Source organism: Castor canadensis, chromosome 10, assembly GCF_047511655.1.
Source record: "Castor canadensis chromosome 10, mCasCan1.hap1v2, whole genome shotgun sequence".
In the NCBI taxonomy this organism is placed as follows: Eukaryota; Metazoa; Chordata; class Mammalia; order Rodentia; family Castoridae; genus Castor; species Castor canadensis.
The window spans coordinates 59,645,756-59,669,048 of NC_133395.1; the positions used below are offsets into that span (position 1 = coordinate 59,645,756).

The following is a 23,293-nucleotide window of genomic DNA, read 5'->3' on the forward strand; positions in this document are numbered from 1 at the left end:
AAATTTGAACTTATTTATTCCATGTGTCTAAATTTCCACCTCAAAGCGGTCTGGCTTAAATAGTGAATGTGACATAGCACTGGCAGAGGCATCAGGGATGAGAAAACAAATGACAGATTGAAAAAGACACCAGACTGATAAAAGACACCCATTTCTTTCAATCTGCTCAATATTTTCTCACTGAATCACACACGCACGCACACATACACCCACACTCACCCCCCACACACAAGATGTAGGGAATAACTTTATTGCCTGCTTGTATTGCTTGAAAAGCAGGCCTAGTCTGGATACGCGGTGTCAAAGACTGATATCCAAGAACTAAATTGAGAACCATTCAACCTGACATCCTAGGAAGAGACCAGGGGCTCAGTCCCTTTCTCAAGTGGAAGAAAGTACATAGGGGAGAAAGAAATAATAGGCTTATGTGTTTCCAGAAAGCGCATAAATATGAGAAATATTAGGAAAGAGAAATTCACAAAAACTTTGTGATTCCGTGAACCTTGTCTATGATTTTAATATTATTACCAGGATCACATTGGTGAAGAGTATTTTCTCATGGATGTGGTGTCACACAACTGTAATGCCAGAACTCTGGAGGCTGAGGCAGGAGGATTGAGAGTTTGAGGCCAATCTGGCTGCACAGTTAATTCAAGGTCAGCCTGGGCTAAATAGCAAGACCCTGTCTTAAAAAAAGAGATTTTATCTCAGGTTGTGTAAGTCTTCAAGTTCCTTGTATTCTGTTTTTCATATCTATAAGGCAAGGTACGGTACTAAAGACAGAGATGACTTCTCACCCTGCCTCCCTTGACTTAGCATGGACTAGTGTGCACTAGTGACAAACAGGCTGCAGAGTGGATCTGAAACAGTGCCACCTAAAGGCGAATGCACCAAATTACATCTCAACTGGACTTCCACCTGGACCTCCATGCAAGGCTAAGGCAAATTCATCTCTAACTAAAGGTAACTAAGTAACATGTGCTCTCTATGCCAACCCTGGAATAAGTGAAATATATAAGACTGACACTATCACAAAATGGCATTAGTAGAAGTCTGATTCTTGAAGGAAAAAAAGCCTGAGCAAACAGATTTTTGGTTGCATTTTTGTTCATTGAATGTACCAATCAGTTTCACAAACAAGCTTTAAAAGAAAAGGAATTGAGTAACTCATTTTGTCAGTTACAATTCATAAAAAAAAAAGATAGGTTCTAATATTAGCCAGATAAACTATTCCAATGCAATTTAAGCATTATAAAAAAATTCACAAGTAGCAGCAAAAATATCCAACATTTGTAAACAAAACCTTACCAACAACCCTATACTTAGTAACAAACTTCTGTATTATTTTAATACATTAAAACAGATACAGTGAAGAGAATGTTGGCCATCTCTTTCTTAAAATACAATACTTACTACCTAAAACAAGGTTATCAATAACAGACTAAATTGCTATTTTCATAACACTATTGAACAATCTCTTCTCCAATACTCAAAGGCGTCAGGTTGCCACAGAGGGCAAACTTTCCAGAAGTCTTCTCCGAGCTATGATCCTCGCACACCGGGGACACCCAGAGGACTGGAAGCACTGTTTGTGATAGCAAGCTCTGCAGGCTGCAAGCAAGGAGACCAGTCATCAGCAAATGTACTGACTAGTTCTGTCACTTGTGTATGGACTTTAATTCCCATCCTAGGGAGGGAAGGAATCTGAATCTAGAACCCACAGTACTGCAAAAAGAAAGCAGCCAGGTGAAAACTCTCAGGGATTATAAATTACCCAACAAATCATGACCATGACCATGACATGACACTCAGTGAGCCTGATGAGTATAGCTGCCTCCAGATTTGCCTAAGCTCCAGACCACAAATTCCCCTAGCCTCTGAGAGAGCTCCTGTCTGATGGCTCTTAGGAGATGGAATTGATTCTCTGGAAATGGCCTTAAATGGAGAGAGTTGCCTCACCCAAGGTCATTCCCCTTCTTGGCAACCAGTAACTGGTTACTGTGGGGTTTGTACACCTGGTTGGCCTTCTGTCCACACATTGGGACAATGCTGAAAGGCCAAACAGCTCCCATGAGATGAGTTGGGAGATTCACTGCAACCACACAACAGTTCAACTTCTCCCACTGCCCCAATCTTGTGCCTTCTGCAAATCCTTCCTCCTGTCTCTGTATTGGGGAATTTGTCCTGAAACACTGTTTTATGGGTTGGGGAAGACAGCTTGGGGTGTCCACATCAAGAGTAAAGGCAGGATTCACTGCCAAAATTTTTCCTATGAAACAGAATTTAGAAAGCACACGATGTCCTAGTACTAATCCCCTAAACCAAGGATCAGCAACTTTTTCTATAAAGAGTCAAGTAGGCTTGGGCACCACATGGTCTCTATAACAACTACTCAGCTCTGCCATCATGGCACAAAAGCAGCCAGAGACAACATTTCGGTGTTGGGTGTGACTGAGATCCAATTACAAAACAGGGTTGTGCACAGGTAGAAATGGGACCATCTCCTCTAGATATGAAACAGCGTTCTTTATCCCTGCCCAATCCAAGTATCCCCCCTTGCTGGTGTGCCCAAAACCGTATCATCTTCAATCTACCAGACAGGCACACACAGCATCATTGTACTTTAAAGAATGAGCTGTGCTTAAGCTATTAAACTATTTCTCAGTTTAAGTTAATTTTACAGTTATTAAACTCAAATCACCTTTATAATTAAGCTAAGCGATTATGAGGCTTATGTTACTGAGTGACTAAAATACCTGAACATCTTCTGCATGTTGTGGTCTGAAATGGGAAGATGACAGCTGTACTCTGACAAAATTCACAAATGAAGCCCTTTCCCTGGCACAGCTATAAAAGAACACATCAAGAAATTACAACTAGAGTTGGCGGAGTGGCTCAAGTGGTAGAGCACCTGCCTAGCAAGCATGAGGCCCTGAGTTCAAACCCTAGTACCACCAAAAAAAAAAAGAAAAAATAGTTAGAACTAGGCAATCTTCTCTTGATGAAGAAATTTAAATACAGTGATTTTTGAATGTCTATATTTTAGCCTCTAGACAAATGGATCAGAATAATAACAAAAAATACACATGCATTATTTCTCATCAAGGCAGTTAAAAACACACCAGAGAAAGATCGTGATAAACATGTGCTTTTCCTTGATTGATTGATTGGTTGATTTTTGAGATGGGCTCTTGCTTTGCTGCCCAGGCTGGCTCCAAACACTTGGGCCCAAGAGATCTCACTGCCTCATCTGGTACTGTAGCATGCGTCATGGCAGCTGGCTTTCAACATATTTTCTTTTTGTGTATGGTTCTGGGGTTTGAATTCAGGGCCTCCTGCTTGCAAGGCAAGCACTCTTAATGCTTTAGCCACTCCCCTTAGTTCTTTTGCTTTTTTAGTTTATTTTTGAGATTGGGTGTCTTGATAACTTTGGCCAGGCTGGCCTCAAATTTCTATCCTCCTGATCTCTGCCTCCCAAATAAATAATTGGGATTACAGGTATGGGCCACTATGCCTAAGCCAACATATGTTCTTAAATAATAGCATTTCAAGCTGAGGATGGTGGTACATGCCTGTAATACCAGCTACCCAAGAAGATCCTGAATTCAAAGCTAGCCCGAACAATATAGCAAGACCTTGTCTCCAAAACATAAAAAATAAATAATTAATTTAATGATGGAATTTCATTTCTGATTTCTGCATTAGCCTCCTATTCCATTAGATCCAGAGCCCAGGTGGCTGCTTCAAGGCAGAGTGGCCTCTAAGCGGGGCTGGGAACCCCGACTTTGAAGTTGCAGGACCCGAGCTTATGACCCAGCTCTGCCAGTTGTCAGTGGGATGATCTTGGTCCCTTAAGTCACAGCTGTGAACCTCATTTTCCTCATCTGTAAATAGCATCACCCGCACTGCCCTCCAGGGTTCTGAGAGCTACTGCAGAACAACCAGCACAGGAATGGTTCAGGGACACACGCCTGCTCCAGGGGACCCCTCACCTCACAGTCAGCAACGTGCATGAGGGAAACTTTCAGAACATGCTTGAGCAAGGGTGCCAGCAGCCCTTTCTTGGTCCTGACAAGGTCCTCCAGGGAGAACAGGTAGAGCTCATCCGACAAGTGTCTGGGCAGCTGCTCAAACGCCTTCATCGTGCTGCCAGGGGAAGCAGAGGAATTCAGAAAGCCACCCATGTGGCACACAAGATGGGGGAGGACATGGCCATATGTTTTGACTCTCACACTTCATTTTTTAAACTCTTTTTTAAAATCAATTAGCCCTGAGAACAGCAGTGAAACTTCCTCCCCACTCTCCATTTTGCAAGTTTGCTTGGAAGCCAGGAAGAAGTTAAAATTCCAGAAAAGCTGACTTGGAGTTGTGGAGTGAGCCAGGAAATGCAACTCTTGCAGGCTGCCCGTGTCCACATTGATAAAATGAAATGGAATATTTCATTTTCAAGTCTTTTTTTTTGAAACAGAGTCTCACTATGAACCCCAAACTTGCCTTTGAACTCACAATCCCAAGTGCTGGGATTACAGGCAGGCGCTATTACACCTGGCTCTGATTTTCAAATCTTAAAAATGTGTCTCCATGGGCTGGTGGAGAGGCTCAAGTAGTAAGAGCACCTGCCTAGCAAGTGTGAGGCCATGAGTTCAAACCCCAGTGCTACAAGAAAAAAATGACTACCCTATTCATTCCAGCTAAATGTCATTCCCACCAGGGTGACCACTGTCTCAGCTGGGAAGGCAGATACTGCTCACATACAAGTGTATGACTCCAAGTCCATGAATCTGACACTGCATTTTAAGACTCATGTATCCAAGTGCTGGCAGTCCTGGCACTTAGATGTCCAAAGGGCATTCAAAACTTAATTATCTTTCTTGAAACCCCTCTCATCTCCTCCTGAGGTCCCCAAATCAGTTACTGACAGCCTCTTCACTATATTACCAAACCAGCCACAGTCTACACTGGACATGGCACTCTATTGATGCCATAGCCGTTGTGCCAAGGCCACGAGGTAGGGCTCAAGACCCACTGGCTACACTATACATGGTCCTTCCCTGGACATTTAGTTCAAAAAAGATAAAAAGCCTATGATCACATTTATTATGAGAAATAATCTTAGCCCTCCTTGAGTCACCTACTCTTTCTCCACTTAAATATCTCTCTCAATGAATTCATGTCTAAATTTTTATTGGTTATTTAGCATTTCATACTATGCATGTAGTATTAATTTAAGTAACATTATGTTACTGAACAGCTAGTAGATTTTCAATGTTATTTCTTATTTAAAACTACATCTCTGTAAGGACATCCTTAGGGGAAGCCTTGAGAAATTCCTGGAGGCTATGATCTCACCCAACATGACATGCCTCATGCTCTCTGTAAGGGGATTTTAACAGGCCATGGATCCACCCATGTTCACAGCAGCACTGTTCACAAAAGGTGGAAACAACTCACTTTCCTTTGGTGGTGGATAAACAAAATGTGGTATCCACACACTATGGAATATGACACAGCCTTTAAAAAGAAGGAAATTCTGACACATGTTACAATGGGGATAGACCCTGAGAACATTTCAAGTGAAATAATCCAGTCATAAAAAGCCAAATACTATGAGATCACACTTATATGAAGTACTTAGAGTAGTCAAATTCTTGAGAAGGAAATTAGGAAGGTGGTTGCCTGGGGCTGGGGGGAGGAGAGAATGGACAGTTAGTGCTTAATGGGTATAGTTTCAGTTTTGCAAGATGAAAAGAGTTCTGAGGACAAATGGTGGTGAGGGTAGCACAACACTGAACCACACACTTAAGATGGCTAAGATAGTAAATTTTACATTATGTGTATTTATCACAATTTATTATTATTATTATTGTTATTATAAAGGCCATTGGCTACAGTTGTTTCATTTTCAGCCTTATCCTGTCCCATTCTCATTCTTTCTCTCTCTCTTTCTCTTTCCATCCCTAGGTTGAGTAATTTCAAAGAGGTTGTTTGTAACCCCAGGGGAAGCTACAGGGTTTAATTACTGTGCTAAGAATTACCACATTGGGCGGGGTGGGGGGGATTCAGGGGATGAGCAGATATGAGAGGTGAGGGGGAAGGGGACTGTCCCAGCCACGCATCTACCTGTGGGCAAACCTGCAAGTCTTCAACAGCTTCTTGATATGGAACAGCTGCTCCTGGATGTCCTAACACAAGAAATCAAATGGGAAGGGTGTGATTTGTGATAAAGAACACTGGAAACACACACATTAAATTCTATTTCTCACCGTGAAACACTACCTCTGTATAAAATGACCCTTTAACGCAAACAGCCTCCATAATAAGGGTTAATAGCTGAGTCCATGGACTCACAGAGGTCCTGGCAGGACACAGGTTTTATGGATCCTGAGGATTACACACCTTTGGGAGCCTCTTCAATAAAAACACAAAGTATGTATAAATATAAATATAAAATTGAGTTGGGTCTCAAAAGACCAAGCTTCATTCACTTCATCATTCCATCTCCATAGGGAGGGGAGGTTAGACACCCTGAAACCAGAGGGATATGCATTTCTTGCCCCAGGACACTTAACCTGCTGGATGTGCTTCCTCCTTGCAGAGGTACCTGCTCACCTTAACCTTGTCCAGTTCCTTGGCTTTCGAGTATAGGCTGTGACTGATGCTAAGCAAATTGAAAATGGGCTGGTGCCATATGCTGTCGAGCAGCTGTTTGGAAAAGTTGCTGACGTAGTACTTCCTGAAGTCCCACATCATCAGGATTCGTGCTGGGATGCAGGACTCTGCATATGAGTGACAGCTCTCGCAGAAATACTTCCCCAGATAGTTGCAGTACCGGAGCCTCTTCACAAACTCTGCCGAGCACACAGGAGGGTCAGCGCTGTGCATCTGACTCTGAAAATGCACCCTGCTCCACCTCCGAGCTCCAACCTTTACACAAGTTCAGATTCAGATGACTGTTTGCATGACCCCAGAACAGCTGACACAGCTCTGAGAGGGACATGAGGACTTAAATTATGGCAATTCATGAGCTTTGCAATGGTGTACAGCTGTCAGAAAAATAGAACCCTCCCCAAATACTCCTGGATTTGGAAGATGCATAGAAAACTGCAGAACTTTCCACTTACAAACTGCAAACCTGGTTGGAAATGAGGACTCCGCCTGCCACTAGCAGGTGCACTGCGGGCAGGTCAGAGTCTGTTCAGGTCAACTGTCTTGGAGTCACAAAATGCAACTCAACAGGATTCAGTGTCATCACACATAGGACGAGTGCTTTGTGAATTCTAAAGCAGCACATATACAATGTTAGGAAGTAGTATCCAGAAGAGTGCCATGATTATCAGAGAGTGAAAGAGGAAAAATGTACAAAAATGAGCAAAGGATGGGAACAGGCAATAAATGGAAAGAAGAAATGCAGACAACCAAGGCAGGTGTGAAAGCACTCAGGCTCCACAACAGTCAAGAACATGCATGTTTCATCACTGAGATACTCTGTTCTGTCATAGACTGTCACAAATTTAGAAGCTCCAGAGCAGGTCAGCTGTGGAGAGGTGGGTTCTCATTTCTAGTGTTGATGGAATGAACACCTTTTGAGAGGACACTTCTGAGATACTTCCATCTTACAGGTGCAGCAGTAATCTTATTTCTGTGACTCCATCATTAGAAATGCTCACGGGCACAGAGGTCCTCACTGCGGCATATTTACAATTGAGGGTAAGGAAGAGTGGCAACCAGAATGTTCATCAAAAGGAAAATACATCCCTGTCAGGACAAAATGCTGTGCAGCCTATAAAGGAAGTGGACGAGCATGGGAAGTGCACATCCAATTACAGGTAGACACACATGCACATGCATGCCTGCAAGTGTGCACATATGTACATACACACACAGCCTAGAGCCCCACCAAAAAGCCAACAGTGGATATTTCTGGAGGGTGGGCAGGAAATGATTTTGTCCATTGCATTTATTTTAATTTATTAAAATGAATATGCCTATGCATTGCTTTTGGAAATCTCTCTGCTAAAATAAAAGGTATGAATATGACAAATATCTGTGTACCCGCCACCTAGATTAAGAAGGAAAACAATCCAGGTATGCCTCTCCCTCAACAGTAGGTTCTAATATGAAGCAAGTTTGATGTTTATCAAACTCATGTGTCTCTTTGTAATTAAGATATGATAAAGTGCAATGCTAGATGCTACAGTCATCATTCATTGTGAGAATCAGTGAAATAATGGATAGGAAAGCTGCTATTACAGTACTGAGCACACTAGTTTCTGAATACAATTTCAAAGAATGCCGTGAGGATGTACCACTGAGGGTGCAGCTCCAGGGTTACAGCACTTGTGTAGGGATACGGGTTCAGCATATGGATACAGCATGTGTAAGGGCTATGGGTTCAATCCTCGACACCACAAATGGAAAGAAGGGAAGAAAGGAGGAAGGGAGGGAAGGAGGGAAGGAAGGAAGGAAGGAAGGAAGGAAGGAAGGAAGGAAGGAAGGAAGGAAGGAAGGAAGGGGAGAGAGAGGGAGGGAGAGACAGAAGAAGAGAGGGAGAGGCCTGAGTGACTGCAGGAACAAATCTCTATTGGACTCTGTGCCACACAGTGGCTGCTTGATATATTCTATGTCATTCTGTGCTTCCCTAGTTCATTGATGGAAACACAAGAAAGTGAGGCCGGATAACATGGTGGTGACACACAAGCAGTGTAACAGGCACATGGGACTCTAAGCCAAGCCTGGACTGCCCAGAAGCTCCAGTGTGGCCACCACATTCGGCTCCTCTTCTGCTGCACTCAGTGAAGGGGCGGGGATATGGGGGGGCTATTGCCTCAGCAATCTCCACATAATCCCTCAGCCAGGTCACACTCAGAGATGATTTTTAAAGCAAATAAATACAGATGATTCCCACAGTTGGTGGTAGTTTGTTCTATAAGGCTGCCATGAATGTTGAACCAGCCAGCATAGTCTAGTTTTTTGTGTATTTCTGTTTAAAAGGGACTCTAATTGATGATATATTTTTTTGATTGATAACACTGAATTCAGGGTCAAGAGCTCATATTTTCCCCATAAGAAGAGTCATGGCCTTCTTGTGTTTAAGGACATTAGTGAATACCTCAACACCATGCCTGAGACCATTTTAAACTAAAGTCAGTGACAAAAAGCACAGAAATGCATTAAAATATGGCACTAAGTAAACCACTAAAGGATATTCTCTGGCCCTTGAACTCTACATTCCTGATCAAACTTGGTAAGATGGGAAAAGAAAGAACAGAAGGGGCCAATAAATGCTTCTGAAATATACTTCATCTTTCCCTAACATCTTTTGTTCATTCCTCAACTTCACTAAATGCACACCAAACATTAACCTGTCAATACAAGAATAAATTATTTCCATTTCTTTTGGTTTACTAAGGCCTTTAATTAAAACAGAACAAAGCAAAGTGTCCTAAACCAGTGGCTCTCAACCAGAGGCAATTTTCCCCTCAGGGGACATTTGAAAATACTGAGGAGCGTTGTCAGCTGTCACTGCGAAGGGGCTGCTACCAGCATCCAGTGATGCTGCTAAGCATCCTAAAATGTACAGGACATCCCCCAGCACAAAGTCAACAGTACTGAAGTTGAGAAAGCCTGCTCTAAATGGCAAGTGTTCTTTCTTTGTGAGGTCAATGACATGGGAAGAAATAGGGAGGGAGTATTCTAGAACTTTACTGTCTACTAGTGGAACTGGACTATCTAACAGAGCTTACTACAGGGACACAATATTCCATACCAGTGCTGTCCAACACAGTAGCCATGAGTGACACATAGTTATTGAGCACTTAAAATAGCAGCTAGGATTACTAAAGAACTGAGTTTTAAATTTCAACTAATTTTAATGGTATGTAGCCACAACGGAAGTGGTTACCATATTGGATACAGCAGTTCTAGAATAAAGCTTACTAGAGTAATAATAAACTGAATGCATTGTTAGAAATTCAGTTGACACTGGGGGGAAAAATTAGCCATAAATGATCTTGAAAATGATCTTCTAGGAGACAGGATTAGGGGATTGCTGTCAAGTTTTTGGTATGGCAACTGTTTATAATGCTTATTTATACAGAAGTAGCAGAGGGTAAAACATGTTTAGCATATGAGATTGGAGGAGATTGAGGAAGCATGACAACTAAATTCTAGAATTCTGGATTGAATTCTAGAACAAATAAAGGTCAAGAGTGATAACCTGGTGAAATGTGACAGTCTGTAGTTTACTTAATGGGATTGTGTCAGATGTATAATTTCTCAGATGTAATGATTATACTATGATTATGTAAGATATTGACATTGAGGGAAGCTGGGTGAAGGAGTTCTGGGAAATCTCAACTATTAAATCTGTACTATTAACAAATCTCTTTTTGCAACTCTTCAGTAAATCTAAGATGATCTCAAATATGAAGTTATGAAGTTAAAAAAATTATCCTCCTGGTGTGGTAGCTCATGCCTGTAATCCCAGTCCAAGGCCAGCCTGGGTAAAAGTCAAGATCTTATCTGAAAAACAGTTAAGGCAAAAATGGCTGGGCGTGTGGCTCAAATGGTAGAGCATCTACCTAGCAGGTACAATGCCTTGAGTTCAAACCCAAATACCATCAAATATATATATGTATATGTATATATATACACACATACATACATACATATATACATACATATATATACATATACACACACACATATACACATATATACATATAGAGAAAGGAGATATATATCCTAAGAGCTAAAGGAAGCTTTCAGAGAAAGTCCAAAATTATTTCATAGTTGACAAGTCATCCACAACCTGCCCTGCCTACTCTGGAGTGTGTTTCCTTCTTTCATTCTTGTTTTCAATTGCCACGGGCCATTTGCATAGGACAAACACCCTACTTCCTGGAGATAATTACTTCTTCATGCCCCCACAGCACTCTTGCCTTTCTCTTTCATCACAAACATCGTCCTTGTTCTCACTCGTTTGTGTCTTCCCTCCAAGACAGTAAGTGTACTCCATGAGAGGCAGGGCCAAGTTTGTAAGATCCACCACTGCACGAACAGTGCAGACTCACCCTCAGTGTTTGGACAAACTTAGGGAAGCACTTAAAAAATTAGTGGAATCATAGTAAATGTCTATAGTTTCTGACTCACACATTTGACGTTCACTGCACCAGGATACAGTGGTTAACCAACAGACCTGGTCCTTGCTAGACCAACTGGGAAAATGAGTCATTTAAAGAAAACTAGTCATAACTGGGATGCCTGTCAGGCATTACCAGTTAGAGGAAGCCCAGAAGATTTCTGCTTTCAATTTTTATCTCCTGATATAGAACGAGAGAACAGGAGAGCAAAGAATTCTCACTCTCAAGAGGGAAGCTTGTGTGTCTCGAGATGTCTGATTTTCTAGACCTCAATCGGCCCTCAAACTCTTAGGCCCTCTCTTCAAACACTCAGGGAAGGTTGGCTAGCTCCATGGCAAGCCATTCATTCACTCAATAAATATCTCCTCTAGGAGCTGGAGATTAAACAATGAAAGCAGGCAATGTGTCTACCCTTGTGGAACTTATGATCCAGTGAAGAAGACACAGTAGGATAAATCAATTAAATAGAAAAGTATTCAATGAAGAACATTTAGGAGTAAAAAAATAGAAGGCTGTGGTACATGCCCATAATCCTAGCACTTGAGAAAAGGCAGGAAGACTGCCAGTTCCAGGCCAGTCTGGCTACATAGAGAGACTCTGTCTCAAAACAATAAAAAAGAATGATGATGTGACATACACACGATTGTTTGAGGCCAGGTGAGCATTTACAGCGCAGCCAGGGACAATCTCAAGACTTTAGAGTAAATGTGTGAAGGAAACCAAGGACTCAGTCATGGGGGTGTCTGCAGAGAGGGGGTCCTTGGGAGAAAGCCACAGGTACAAATTCCTGAGTCAGGAGTGAGCTGGCACCTCCAAGTGCCCAATGGGGAGTCCACTAAGATACTGGTCCTCCCAGCTCCTGAATGGTCCCACAGCCTTGTAGGTCATTGTGGCTTCTTCGTGAAAAGAAAGACAATATCCATGATGCTCTTTTCATAAAAAACAGTGCACCTCCCAACAGTTATTCTTTGCTCTGTTATCAAGTAACAAGCAAACAATCCGTGATCCATACTTACTAAGTTCAATTGGAGTTCCACAGCCAGCACAGAAAAAATTCTGGGCTACCACCACCAGGTCCCTCCTGAGGACAGAAAGTGGTAATCATTCATTATGTGTCAGAGGTGGCTAATGGGGCCTGGAGCTTTAATTCTGTCATTTTTAATTTGGAAAAAATTCGATTTATTCAATATAGTTTTCTAGGTGAAATCTGTGGGTCTTCCCCCCAATCCCCTCTTTTTTTGAGACAGGGTCTCACTATGTAGCCCAGGCTGGTGAGGAACTCCTGATTCTCCTGACTCGGTCTTCCAAGAGCTGGGATTACAGATGTGTGCCATCAACCCCAGCTTCTGGATCTTTCAAAGCTAGAGCTCTTTAATAGTCTCAGCTATCCCCAAAGCAGAGTCATTATCACAAATGCTACTATGCCAAGTGACTTCTCATTACCCACGCACAGGAGCCTCCCCAGAGAGAGCTAGAGACACACTGTCCTGGAAGACAGTTCAGGGAGGCCAGACACCAAAAGCCAATGTGCTTGGGCAGTTTATAAGTGGACCCCTCAAAAAAAAAAAAGAGAGATAATGCAAGACAAAGTTACCAAATATTTCTGCTAAGAGATACTCCATGGAAGTGTTTTCTACTGAATTATTGTGCCATGATTTCATCTGTGACCTGGACAAAGTGGTAACATTTGATTGCTGTTCATGGTAAGGAAAGGGCCAACGTAAAAAAAAAAAAATTATATATATATATATATATATATATATATATATATATATACACATATATATATATGTGTGCTAAATCTCTGTCCCTTGTTCCTTAGACAGGATTTAAAGAAACCATAGAGAAAAGATATCCTGTGCTAAGGAAAGCGACCTGTCACAATGCCTTAGAGTGAGCTCTTCTGCCCAACCAGCCCCAAAGATCTTCTTGGCATCCTCTCAAGAAAAGAATGATGCTTGAAAGAGATACCATCTAAAGGCACTTCCGCAGGGCACAGTTCACAACCCATGTCGGTCTCTTCACAACTCTTTGAAGTTTGCATGCCAAACTGCATACGAACCAAGACAAATGGAAAAACTGTTTAAAATGTTTGCCTAAGCCAGATGTGGTGGTATGCACTTGTAATTCCAGCTACTCAGAGGCAGGAGGATCTTGAGACCATCCCAGGCAAAGTTAGGAGACCCTATCTCAATAACAAAATACAAAACAAAGGGTTAAGGGTGTGACTCAAATGCCTTTGCCTAGCATATTTGAGGCCTGAGTTCAATCCCGAGTTCCACCATAAATACACACACACACAAAAAAAAATGGTTTGCCTACAGTCTTTGTTTATAATCTGTAATATGCTCTCAGAACAAATTATAAACTACTACATAGGTTGTACACGTAAGTATATATAGATTCATTTCCTTTTTTACATCGTTTTAGTCATTTTGTCTTTTAGGACTTTGTCACTTCTTAGGAATAAAGATATTTTAATTTACATTCTAGTTCTGAAACTGAAGGGGCTCTCCTCAAGATTAAATTTTCTTTTTAAATTTATTCAGTTTTATTAACCTACTAACTACACTGGAAAATGGAATGGTCTAATCTTTTTAAATTACTGTATTTGATTTTTAAGTTTTGATATTAGCTACTTAAAAATTCCCTTTAAACCTATTTAATTTTCATTTGCTGTGTAATATTCCTAATTAGGAATACACAGTCACATTCTCAACTTGTCAAAACTTACAGAGCTCCTAAAAGCCCATGATAAATAAGGTGCGAAGAAAGCCATGCCAGAAAAATGTGCCTAACTTTCCTTTCCTAAAACAAATGTTCCTGTGTCCCTCAACCCATATTATTTTCCCCCTCCTATATCCATAACAAATCCAGTGGGGTCCCTCACAAACTGTCTGAAGTGGACTGGGGTCAGGCAGCATCCCGCACTTACTTGAGTGGTGGATGAACATTAAATATGATTTGAAATCTAGGGGGGACCCAGTCTTCAGCCCCTCTGATCCTAGACTTGAACGGAATTTCCTGTATTGACTCTGTCGTGGAGTTAAAGTCTTTTTGGATATGCTCTTCATTCACAACCTGTGTGACACATAAGAGGATTTAGGGACAACCGAAGGAAATATATTTCAAGAGATTAAAAAAAAGGCATTCAAATGCTTTCCTACATTAAAAGTTACCATGAGAAATTGAAACCGCTTTCAACCCAACTAAAGGACTTGGTGAGGTCCTTCCAGCACTGGTTGGGATCACTTTTCTTAGTATTTTTAATTCATTTCTTTCCAGACTTTGGTCTTAGTGCAAATAAGTCCTTTCAGCCTGGAGTACTTCAGGAACAGCAGGAACCTCTACTCCTAAGTGAACAGTCTCATAGTTGCCACTTGTCAGACCCTGTTGTGGTCCTATCAGCTCTGTGAAGAAGTGCCCCAGCTTATGATTGGTAAGTGGCTCGGCCCTGGACCATTACACTTTCCTATTCTCCAGACTTCTCAAATCTGTCCTGTGCCCTCCACAATTCAGCCATATCTCTCAAGGCTTATTCCCAGCAAGATGAACACACACACACACACACACAGAGATACATACATAATGCATTATTCACCCTGCTCCACCATTAATGGGCTGAGGTCTCTGCTCATCCCTTTAGAATAATAGTAATGAGATCATCTACTAAACAGGTTACTTATGAGCATTAACTAGAGGTTGGTAAACACGGTTCATGGCATACTAAGCACTAATCCATGCTGGCCTCCTCATTCATTTTGAGTCTTCCCCAGAGACCATTCAAGAAACATTAATATTTGAAGTGAAGTGAAATAAGAGTTCAAGAACTGTTAATTCAAAGTCAATTTCTTTTCATACTTACTAGCGAGCTGGCTGCCATCAAGGAACCTGGCAGTTGAACATTAGCTAACACCCAGCACTTCTGGAAGACCTGCAACAACTCTCGGGCTAACACCTCAGCAGAATTGAAGTCTGGCTCATGAGTAACACTGAAACACAAGAGATGCAAAGTTGGAAAACCATGTGCATGAGGAGTGAGTTCAGGGTCTTCCCCAATTTTCCAACTGCTCCTTACACTCCCCAATGTGTCAGGAGGCTGTGGTGTGAGACCATGTACCCATCATGGACTGTGTGTGTTACGCACCGCCGTCCATCCATGCTCAGTAAATAGAGCCTCTTTCGTTATTCCGGGTGCTAAGACTAAAAGGTGTGGAGAAAAGAGCACTGGATTTAGAGTCAGAAGACCTGCTACTGTTTAACTGCATTGTGACCGGAGGCACATCCTGTATAAGGCTTAGTTTCTATAGCTATAAAATGGGATTTAAAAATAAAAACATACATGAAACTTGTCCAGTCTATCCATCGGTATTAAGTAAGAATGCATACAAAAGCCTTTTATGTACTATGAAAATAGTAACTTTGGCGTGCTATGGCTTGAGTATGAGTATCTCCTAACAGTTCAGATGTTAAGGGCTTGGTCCCCAAGGAAGTGGTGGAATCTTGAGAGGTTGGGCCCAGTAGCAGGTCCTTAGGTCACTGGGGGAGGGAATTGCTCAAAAGAGATGGTGGGACCCCATCTGTTCTTTCTCTTTCTGCTTCCTAGCTTGAGGAATGAACACTCCATCTGACACTCCTGCCATGATGTGTCACCAGCCACTGCCCTCACCAGAATTAAGCTAGTGGAGACACTATGCTTTTGAATTTCCAAAACTGTGAACTAAATAAACATTTTCTCTTTATAAGTTTGTTGTTTGGGGTATTTTGTTACAGTAATATGAAGCTGCTGATACAGGGATGATTGATTGATTCAAGGAGGTAATCCTCACTGTTAGAACTGGCTATAAACCTGGCCCAAGGTGTCAAAGGACTTGTGTTCACAGTGCCTCTCCAGGGTAAGCTCTCCAGGGGTCTATGTGCAATGCACATGGCAGAAAGATACCTCTTAGAAGGGCTATAGCAGCATCTACAGGTTTCTGTGACCTCATTCAACTCCCCAAGTTCTGTGGAAAAATGAAAGAAAGGGTGGTGAGTCTTTTGGTCTGTTTCATTCAGACATAGTCAATGTTATACGAACACAAAAATACCTCCCTGCACCTCAGAAAGAACCAGCTATTCAGCATCTCTGTGCTTCAGGTTCTTTTGAAAGGCTGCATTCAGGGAATCCACTAATTAGCTACTAACATATTATGAGACTCAAAGAACCACGGAAGATGGAATTTCATCTAGAATTTCATCAAAATATAACTGAGAGACCATACAGATATCAGATCATAATGAGTATCTGCTTTTTCATTCAATTCTAAAAGTGAGGTATAAGATTAGCTCTCAAGACATTTGAAACAAGAAAACACTTTTAGTGGCAGGGAAATAATCTGATCTTGGGAAAAGTTTCTTCAAATACCACTATTGTACAGTTTTGTGCACGATGCACATTAGGATGTGTGGATAGAGGGAGTGGGGGGGCAGCTGGTCATTTCCAATGTGATCCAAATCTTACCTAAAATAACAAAGTCACCAAAATCACACTTGCAGTCCTCCTTCACCACCTTAGAGTAAGGCGATGTCTCAGTCACTGGGCTGCCCTGCAGCACAGCACAACCTAGAAAAGGAAAGAACCGGGATTTCACCATTGAGAAGAAAAGGGAAAACTATAACCAGCAACACCCAGCTAAACAGAAATTGGGGTTGGGGGGTGGTGAAAAAGCTAAGAGATTATTTCAAAAGAATTATAAAATTCAGCTTTAAAAATGCAGGAAGCTAATTTTGTCTTCTTCCTACAGTCATTATAATTAAGTGAAATAGACGGATGAGGATTTGGGGGGGCTCATAATGGTTTTCTGCCTACTTTTAGGTATGTTTGAGAATTTCCTCTGCTTTGCAGTGAGGCAAACAGTACAGGAAATGTTAATATTCTACTGGGTTAAGTAGTTTCTCCAAAAATTCTTGTCCACCTAGAACCTTTGAACATGGACTTGTTTCCATCACCTCACAGATAGAAAGATGGAAAAACAGTCTTACTTTCCTTCCTTCCTTCCTCCCTTTCTTCCTTCCTCCCTTTCTTCCTTCCTCCCTTCCTTCCTTCCTTCCTTCCCTCCTTCCTTTTTTCTCTCTCTCCCTTCATGAAGGAGTCTTAGATGAATGCAAAGTGTTAATTAGAAGTTAAGTACAACCACTTTTATGTTGCAGAGATGATTGTATCAGCAATGGAGAAAAGGAAGTACATTTTAAGTCCCCTGGAAATCAAGTGTCAAGCTAGAGGACCCGGGAACTAACTAAGCAGGTGGATAAGTATGACAGGTCTTAGACACTAAGAACAAAACACTCGGAAGAGAGAGCCAGAGCTGAAAATGCTGATTGGGGAGGTATCAACAGAGAGAGAATGAATAACTGAAGGTGTACAATGGATCAATTCTGCCATAAAGCTAATGTAGAGGAAAAAAGCGGGGGGGGCACTGAAGCTAGGACTTACATTTAGGAAATGGTTAGAAAGTAGCAAACACTAACATCAGTTGGCAGCTTAGGTACCCTTTCCTCCAGGAAGAGCTTCCTGGGTTCCCAAATAAGGGAAACCACTCCTACTGAGTGACACCCCCCAGCTCCGGTGCTGGGTCCTTGCCTCTGCTGCTTGAGGGAAGGAGTGCATTCTGTGTACTACTCATTTCCCAGCACATGGCAGAATCATTGCTTGCTGAATGAATGAAAGATTTCTTGGAAAAGAAAAGAAGGTAGAAGGAGGAACACTGTGTAACAAAAAACAAAGGAAGACAGAAGACATCAGCTACTGGGAAAAAAGAAATGTAAAATGAAGAAGTCCAAGTTAAAAAACAAAAGGAAACACAGCATGGCTGGAGCATGATAACCAATTCCAAGGCAAAATGGCCCCCATGGTGAGGATTACACAGGTTACTCAAGAGTTTTAGACAGAGGATTGAAAGAAGTCCGTGCATCAGGACTTGACAGAGGAGGGAAGATGTGTGAGAAGCACTTGCCCAACTTGCCTTCAGAACCACTGTCTGAAGAAGTAGAGGACCCCAGGTCTTGCTGTGTGGGAGGATAAAAGGTCACTTCGGAGCCAGCTTGATCAGTCCCAAAGGACCTGCTTGCTTCTTCTAGGCTCCAGCTCTCTGTCTGCTTTTGACTGAGGATGGTCCACTTCATTTTCTCCATTGCTGATATAATCATATCTGCAACATGAAAGTGGGCATTTTCCTGCAAGAAAAAAGTCAATTAAAATACAAGAATATCAGCTTTTTTAAAAAACCCCATTTAAGTGAAACTAATGCAGATAGATATATCGGTATTGATTTAACTGGGTTATTACAAGTCATTTGTAACTTATAACCCATATCATTGAAAGTCATGGGTTTATCCCACTGTAGTCAATGGTCAGCAAGTTGAACTTCTCATGACAGGAAGCCCTCAGTTGGTGGTGGCCCAGTAGCTGACATGATTTATCAGTCATGGAATCTTACTAGCTGAGCAGACACTACCAGGGAAACCACCTCAGCTCAGTGCTCCTGGCAGACTCCATCAACACGGAAATAAAACCTATTTGCTAGCCTCATCAGGGTGAAGTTTCCAGATTTGATCAGAACACTGCTACCTAAGAGATTAAGACTCTTGATGTTGATAAAAAAGAGGATTGCATTCACCTTTTCTATGTCGACGGGCACCACAAACGTCTCCGGTGACAAGGAATTAGAAGAAATGGGCCTTCTGGGAACAGCACCTGTCAGTGTAGACAGCTATTAAAAATGAAGGAAGGGAAGTTCAAAGTTTACATAAGAAAGTAAAACAGGCCAAGCATGGTGGCTCAAGTTTATAATCCTAACTATTTGGGAGGTAGAGATTGGGAGGATCAAGTTTTGAGGCCAGCCTGGGCAAAATGTACATGAGACCCCATCTCAACAAATAGCCAGGTGCACCTGTCATCACAGCAGGGAAGCAAAAATAGGTGAATCACAATCCAGGTGGTCCAGGCATAGAGCAATACCTTATCTCAAAAAATAGCCAATGCAAAAAGGGCTGTCAGAGTGGCTCAGCTTGGTAGAGTGCTGGCCTAGTAAGGGTGCGAGGTTCTGAGTTCAAACCTCTAGTACCACCAAAAAAAAAAAAAAAAACCCAGAAAACAAGCAAAATGTTCTAGGACACAGCTTTCAAATACTGTTTATAAAGAAAATCTAACCCAATTCCAAATTCTAGAATAAACTAGCGTGACAGAAGATCCTTCTGATGGCAGGTCTTGTAGCTAAAGCCCTATCTTGGGAAGCTAATGGAGTAACTGGGAGAGATGCTCAGAGAACCACTGGTGTAGAAATCAAAGAGGATAGAAAGAGGAGAGGGTAATGGGAAATACCCACAGGAGACGGGGAAGGAGAGAAGGAACAGTCCAGAAGCAGGGCCATCTCATCACAATTGACTCCACACTTCCTGTTACGTACATACACAAAATCATCTGAGAAAAAGTCAGTGCTGCTTCTCTAAAGTCATCTTCCTCCAATTCAAACCAAGAAGAAACTGCAGAAGGTATATTCTGCTGAGTCATCCATTCTTGCACCCTCAGCTGCTCCATTACCGGCAATGACCACCATCAAAACAAGCTCTCTTCCAGTCTTGTGACTTCTTACTGCAACTTTGGAAGCAAAAGTTTCTGAGACAGCCACAAGAACTGACCGAGTTGCCCCACTTAATTAGAACAAAATGCTGCTGCAAATGTCCTGGTGATCATGATCTCCCAAGATGACAAAAAGGGTCACTCAGATTCAAGCATAGAAAAATTAGAAGCTCTTGGCTAGAATTGGTGAACTTTTTGGTAAAGGTCTAGGTAGTGAATATTGTAGGAATTGGGGCCATACTCTCTATCTGTGCCAACTTACTCCACTCTGCCTCTGTTGTGAGAAAGCCGCTGTTGACAAAGAAAAGGTTTGTCCTTGTTTTTTCATGAAGACTGGAAGCTGGCAGGATTTTGGCCAACAGGTAGGTCACAGGTACAGACCGAGAGAACAGAGAAAACAACAGAAAGAAGGGTCAGAGTGGATTCCAATCCCAGCTCTTCATTCACCAGTTGTGTCCTGACACCCATGTTTTTGTAGCCAATGCCTGTTCTCCCCTGTTGCCCCAAAGGTAAAGAAAGAACTAGACGACACTCAGGGCTTCTCTTTCTTAATCCCATGGAATGAATCCCCTTCCCCAATGTGACAGAGATTCTTGAAATACTAGGGGGTTTTAAAGGCACTGAGAAGGATGCTGGGATCCCTGTCTTTGGTCAAAAGGAGTTGGGAGTTGCAACACCTGGTTTTTGTTGTTTGTTTTTGTTTTTCTGGGAGAAACACAAAGATACAGGATAATTCTAAGTTGCAGAACTGCTTTTACTGGAATACAACAAATGGTTAGGTGCAGGGGTATACTAGGCTCCAAAGATCATCTTCAGTCAGTGACAGTTGAGGGCTGGCAGCAGGGGGTAGGGGCAGCTTGTGTCCATGAGACAATTTAACAGCAGACTAATCTCTTACTTAGAAACCACTAAATCTTACAGCCACTCTTTACCCTCAGAACTACCCAGGCAGCTGAGCAAAAGCTTTAAAAAAAAAAAAGCCTGCAATGAGAGTCATTTTATCCAAATTTGATTGTTATCTTAAAATTAGCCATTGAAAGATGGTCCCAAATCTGCTATTCTTAGCCTATGGATAATGTATCATCTTTGATTTTTCAAATATTTCCCAATAAATGCTTTTTTTTTTTGGTGCACTGGGGTTTGAACTCAGGGCTTTGCACTTGCAAAGCAGGTGCTCTACTGCTTGAGCCACACATTCAGCCCATTTTGCTCTGGTTACTATTTGGAGATAGGGTCTCACAAACTATTTGCTGGGCTGGCCTTGAACCGCTCTCCTCCTGATCTCAGTCTCTTTTTATTGTTGTTGTTCACTTATTCACATGTGCATACATTGTTTGGGTCATTTCGCCACCCGCTCTTCCCCCTGCAGATCTCAGTCTCTGAAGTAGCTAGGATTACAGATGTGAGTCACCAGCGCCCAGCTGTAAACATCATATATGAGTAAGGAAGAACACAGGTTCCTCCTGGTGAGAAATATATAAATAGACACACAGGCAGACAGCAGCAGGTAGACAGCTTTTAAAATTCTTTAAAAAATGATTGACTATTTGCCCTAGGGTCTAAATAATGCAAAGCATGAATATAACACAATGAATGTTTGAAAATAAACATGCCACGAACAACCGTGCTAACCAATTGACTCTTGTGTGGCACTTTGCATAGATCATTTCATTTTAGGAATTTTAGGATTTCAGGAATATGTACACTACTTCATAGCAATGACAGCTCTTGTTTTAAGACAAACAGGGAGGAATTGTGGTTATTGTTTTTCAATCTTACTATTTTCTCATCATTGTCTATACAGGTAAATAGAACAGGTGAGCTGAGTTCATTGCCTATGTGAGCACTGGTGTGAGACAGAGCTGCCTTCTCTCACCCACGTTGGGCTGAGAGTGCGTCTGATGCAGACAAGGTAATGAGCTGTTAAGTTCTAGAAGGCAGACACCATCTGCTGGCGACATGAAATGAACCCGTGCACTGGCTTCTGGTCAAAGTGGAAGTAAAGGAACTTCTTTCTCATGGGAAAGACAAGAGACAGACTTTAGAGGCAGACCAAGCAAGCATGTGGACAGACAGGAATGAGGGAAGTCACCAACTAAAGTTACCTCTGTCAGCAGAAGTTGTCAAGTGGAAAAACTCAGAACAAGTGCTGCCAACCTCAGGAGATGGGCTTGTGAGCAAAGACAGCTGCTGAGAATGTCCTGGGGATGCCACCTGCTCTTCCGTGGAGATCAAGAAGCCTCTACTCTTTTCACCTGAGCTCTGGGCAGAGGCGCTGCTCACAGAGTCCACACCGTCCTCAGACAATGGCATCTCTGCCAGAGGGTTCCCAGAGGACAACTGTGCATCCACCTCACGATGATTCCCAGCATCCTGCACTTCTGAGGGCAAATCCTGCAGTGGTTGCTGTACACAGGAGGAGTTAATCCACGCAGCTTTGTTCCTCCTGAGCCTGATGTCTAATTGGGAAGGAGAGTGATCAGTGTCCAGGAAGATGGGTGAACCTTCAGTGTCTCCAGAGTCATGGCTGATCCCTTCCCAGAGGACCACAGGAGAGTCTTGCCGGCCCATAGACGGTGACACCATCCTTCCAGGCTTGGAGCTGCTATGATCAACTCAAAACAGGACAAGTTCTTTGAAGCTGACGTAGCACCTGACAAGGTCCTTGAACTCACCACAGGACCACTTGGAGGTCTGAAGAGCTTACCTACAGTGAGCAAGAATCACTCAAGATAAATACAGGTTCAATCATATATTTTCATTTCAAATTACTGTGAGGAGGCTATATCTATCTATCTGTCTATCTGTCTGTCTATCTATCTATCTATACATACATGTATAAAGTTTGTACTTTACTCTATACAACACAGTAAATTCAACTTGTACTTAGAAGAAAATAAATCACCCAAAAAAGCAGCAACAAACCTAGAGGACTTGCCATTGGCATAGGAAACATTTTTACAAAGCATAAAAATAATTGAAGAAGCTACAAAGATCAACCAAACATGTACATCTATATATAAAATTAATTCCAATAAATTATATACCAAATCCAAAAGGGGAATGCCATCTGAAAGTAAAGACACATTTTCTTATTTTTAGTTCCTCCTACTATTTAAACAAAGTAGGCAAGTGGCGTATAAACCTGTGGAGAACAATCAATACACTAAAAGCTTTGTTTCATGTAACTTCTATTACTTTTAACATTTATTTGATAATAATAGAAGCATATCATTAGTTTATAATATTTAAAGAAGACTCTGTGAACCTAGAATCCATCTTTAAAATGGCACACTCACTTTGAAGCTGGGGTTTTAGCTTTAGTAAATGATGTGATGATTAAAATATCTACAGTTGTATCAATGAGAAGCACTCCTGTCACTACCATTCCAGGAACAGCATCTGTCCAGACAAGTTCAGCCCAAATGAAGGTGGCATAGCACGATGTAAAGTTAACTTTACATCACTGTGACCAAATTCCTGAGAAAAGCAGCTTAAGGGAGGAAGGATTTACTTTGGCTCAGATTTCAAAGGG

General features: G+C 41.9%; 1 protein-coding gene across 8 annotated transcripts in view; it reads right to left on the reverse strand.

The window, feature by feature from the left end:
• Positions 1-501: 501 nt before the first annotated feature.
• Rubcnl (rubicon like autophagy enhancer) overlaps positions 502-23,293 on the reverse strand; it is a 36,615-nt gene continuing 13,823 nt past the window's right edge. For 5 of the 8 annotated variants that reach the window (XM_074043374.1, XM_074043372.1, XM_074043375.1 and 2 more), the window contains 14 exons: positions 21,864-22,465; positions 20,021-20,098; positions 18,797-18,873; positions 18,143-18,353; positions 16,642-16,743; positions 16,084-16,144; positions 15,007-15,133; positions 14,077-14,222; positions 12,158-12,222; positions 6,610-6,848; positions 6,121-6,182; positions 3,993-4,146; positions 2,757-2,847; positions 502-1,611 (listed from right to left, as the gene is read on the reverse strand). In XM_074043374.1, the coding sequence (XP_073899475.1) occupies positions 1,499-1,611; positions 2,757-2,847; positions 3,993-4,146; positions 6,121-6,182; positions 6,610-6,848; positions 12,158-12,222; positions 14,077-14,222; positions 15,007-15,133; positions 16,084-16,144; positions 16,642-16,743; positions 18,143-18,353; positions 18,797-18,873; positions 20,021-20,098; positions 21,864-22,344 (2,007 nt within the window). In that variant the 5' untranslated portion in view covers positions 22,345-22,465 and the 3' untranslated portion in view covers positions 502-1,498. The other 3 variants (XM_074043378.1, XM_074043377.1, XM_074043379.1) reach the window with 3 other exon arrangements.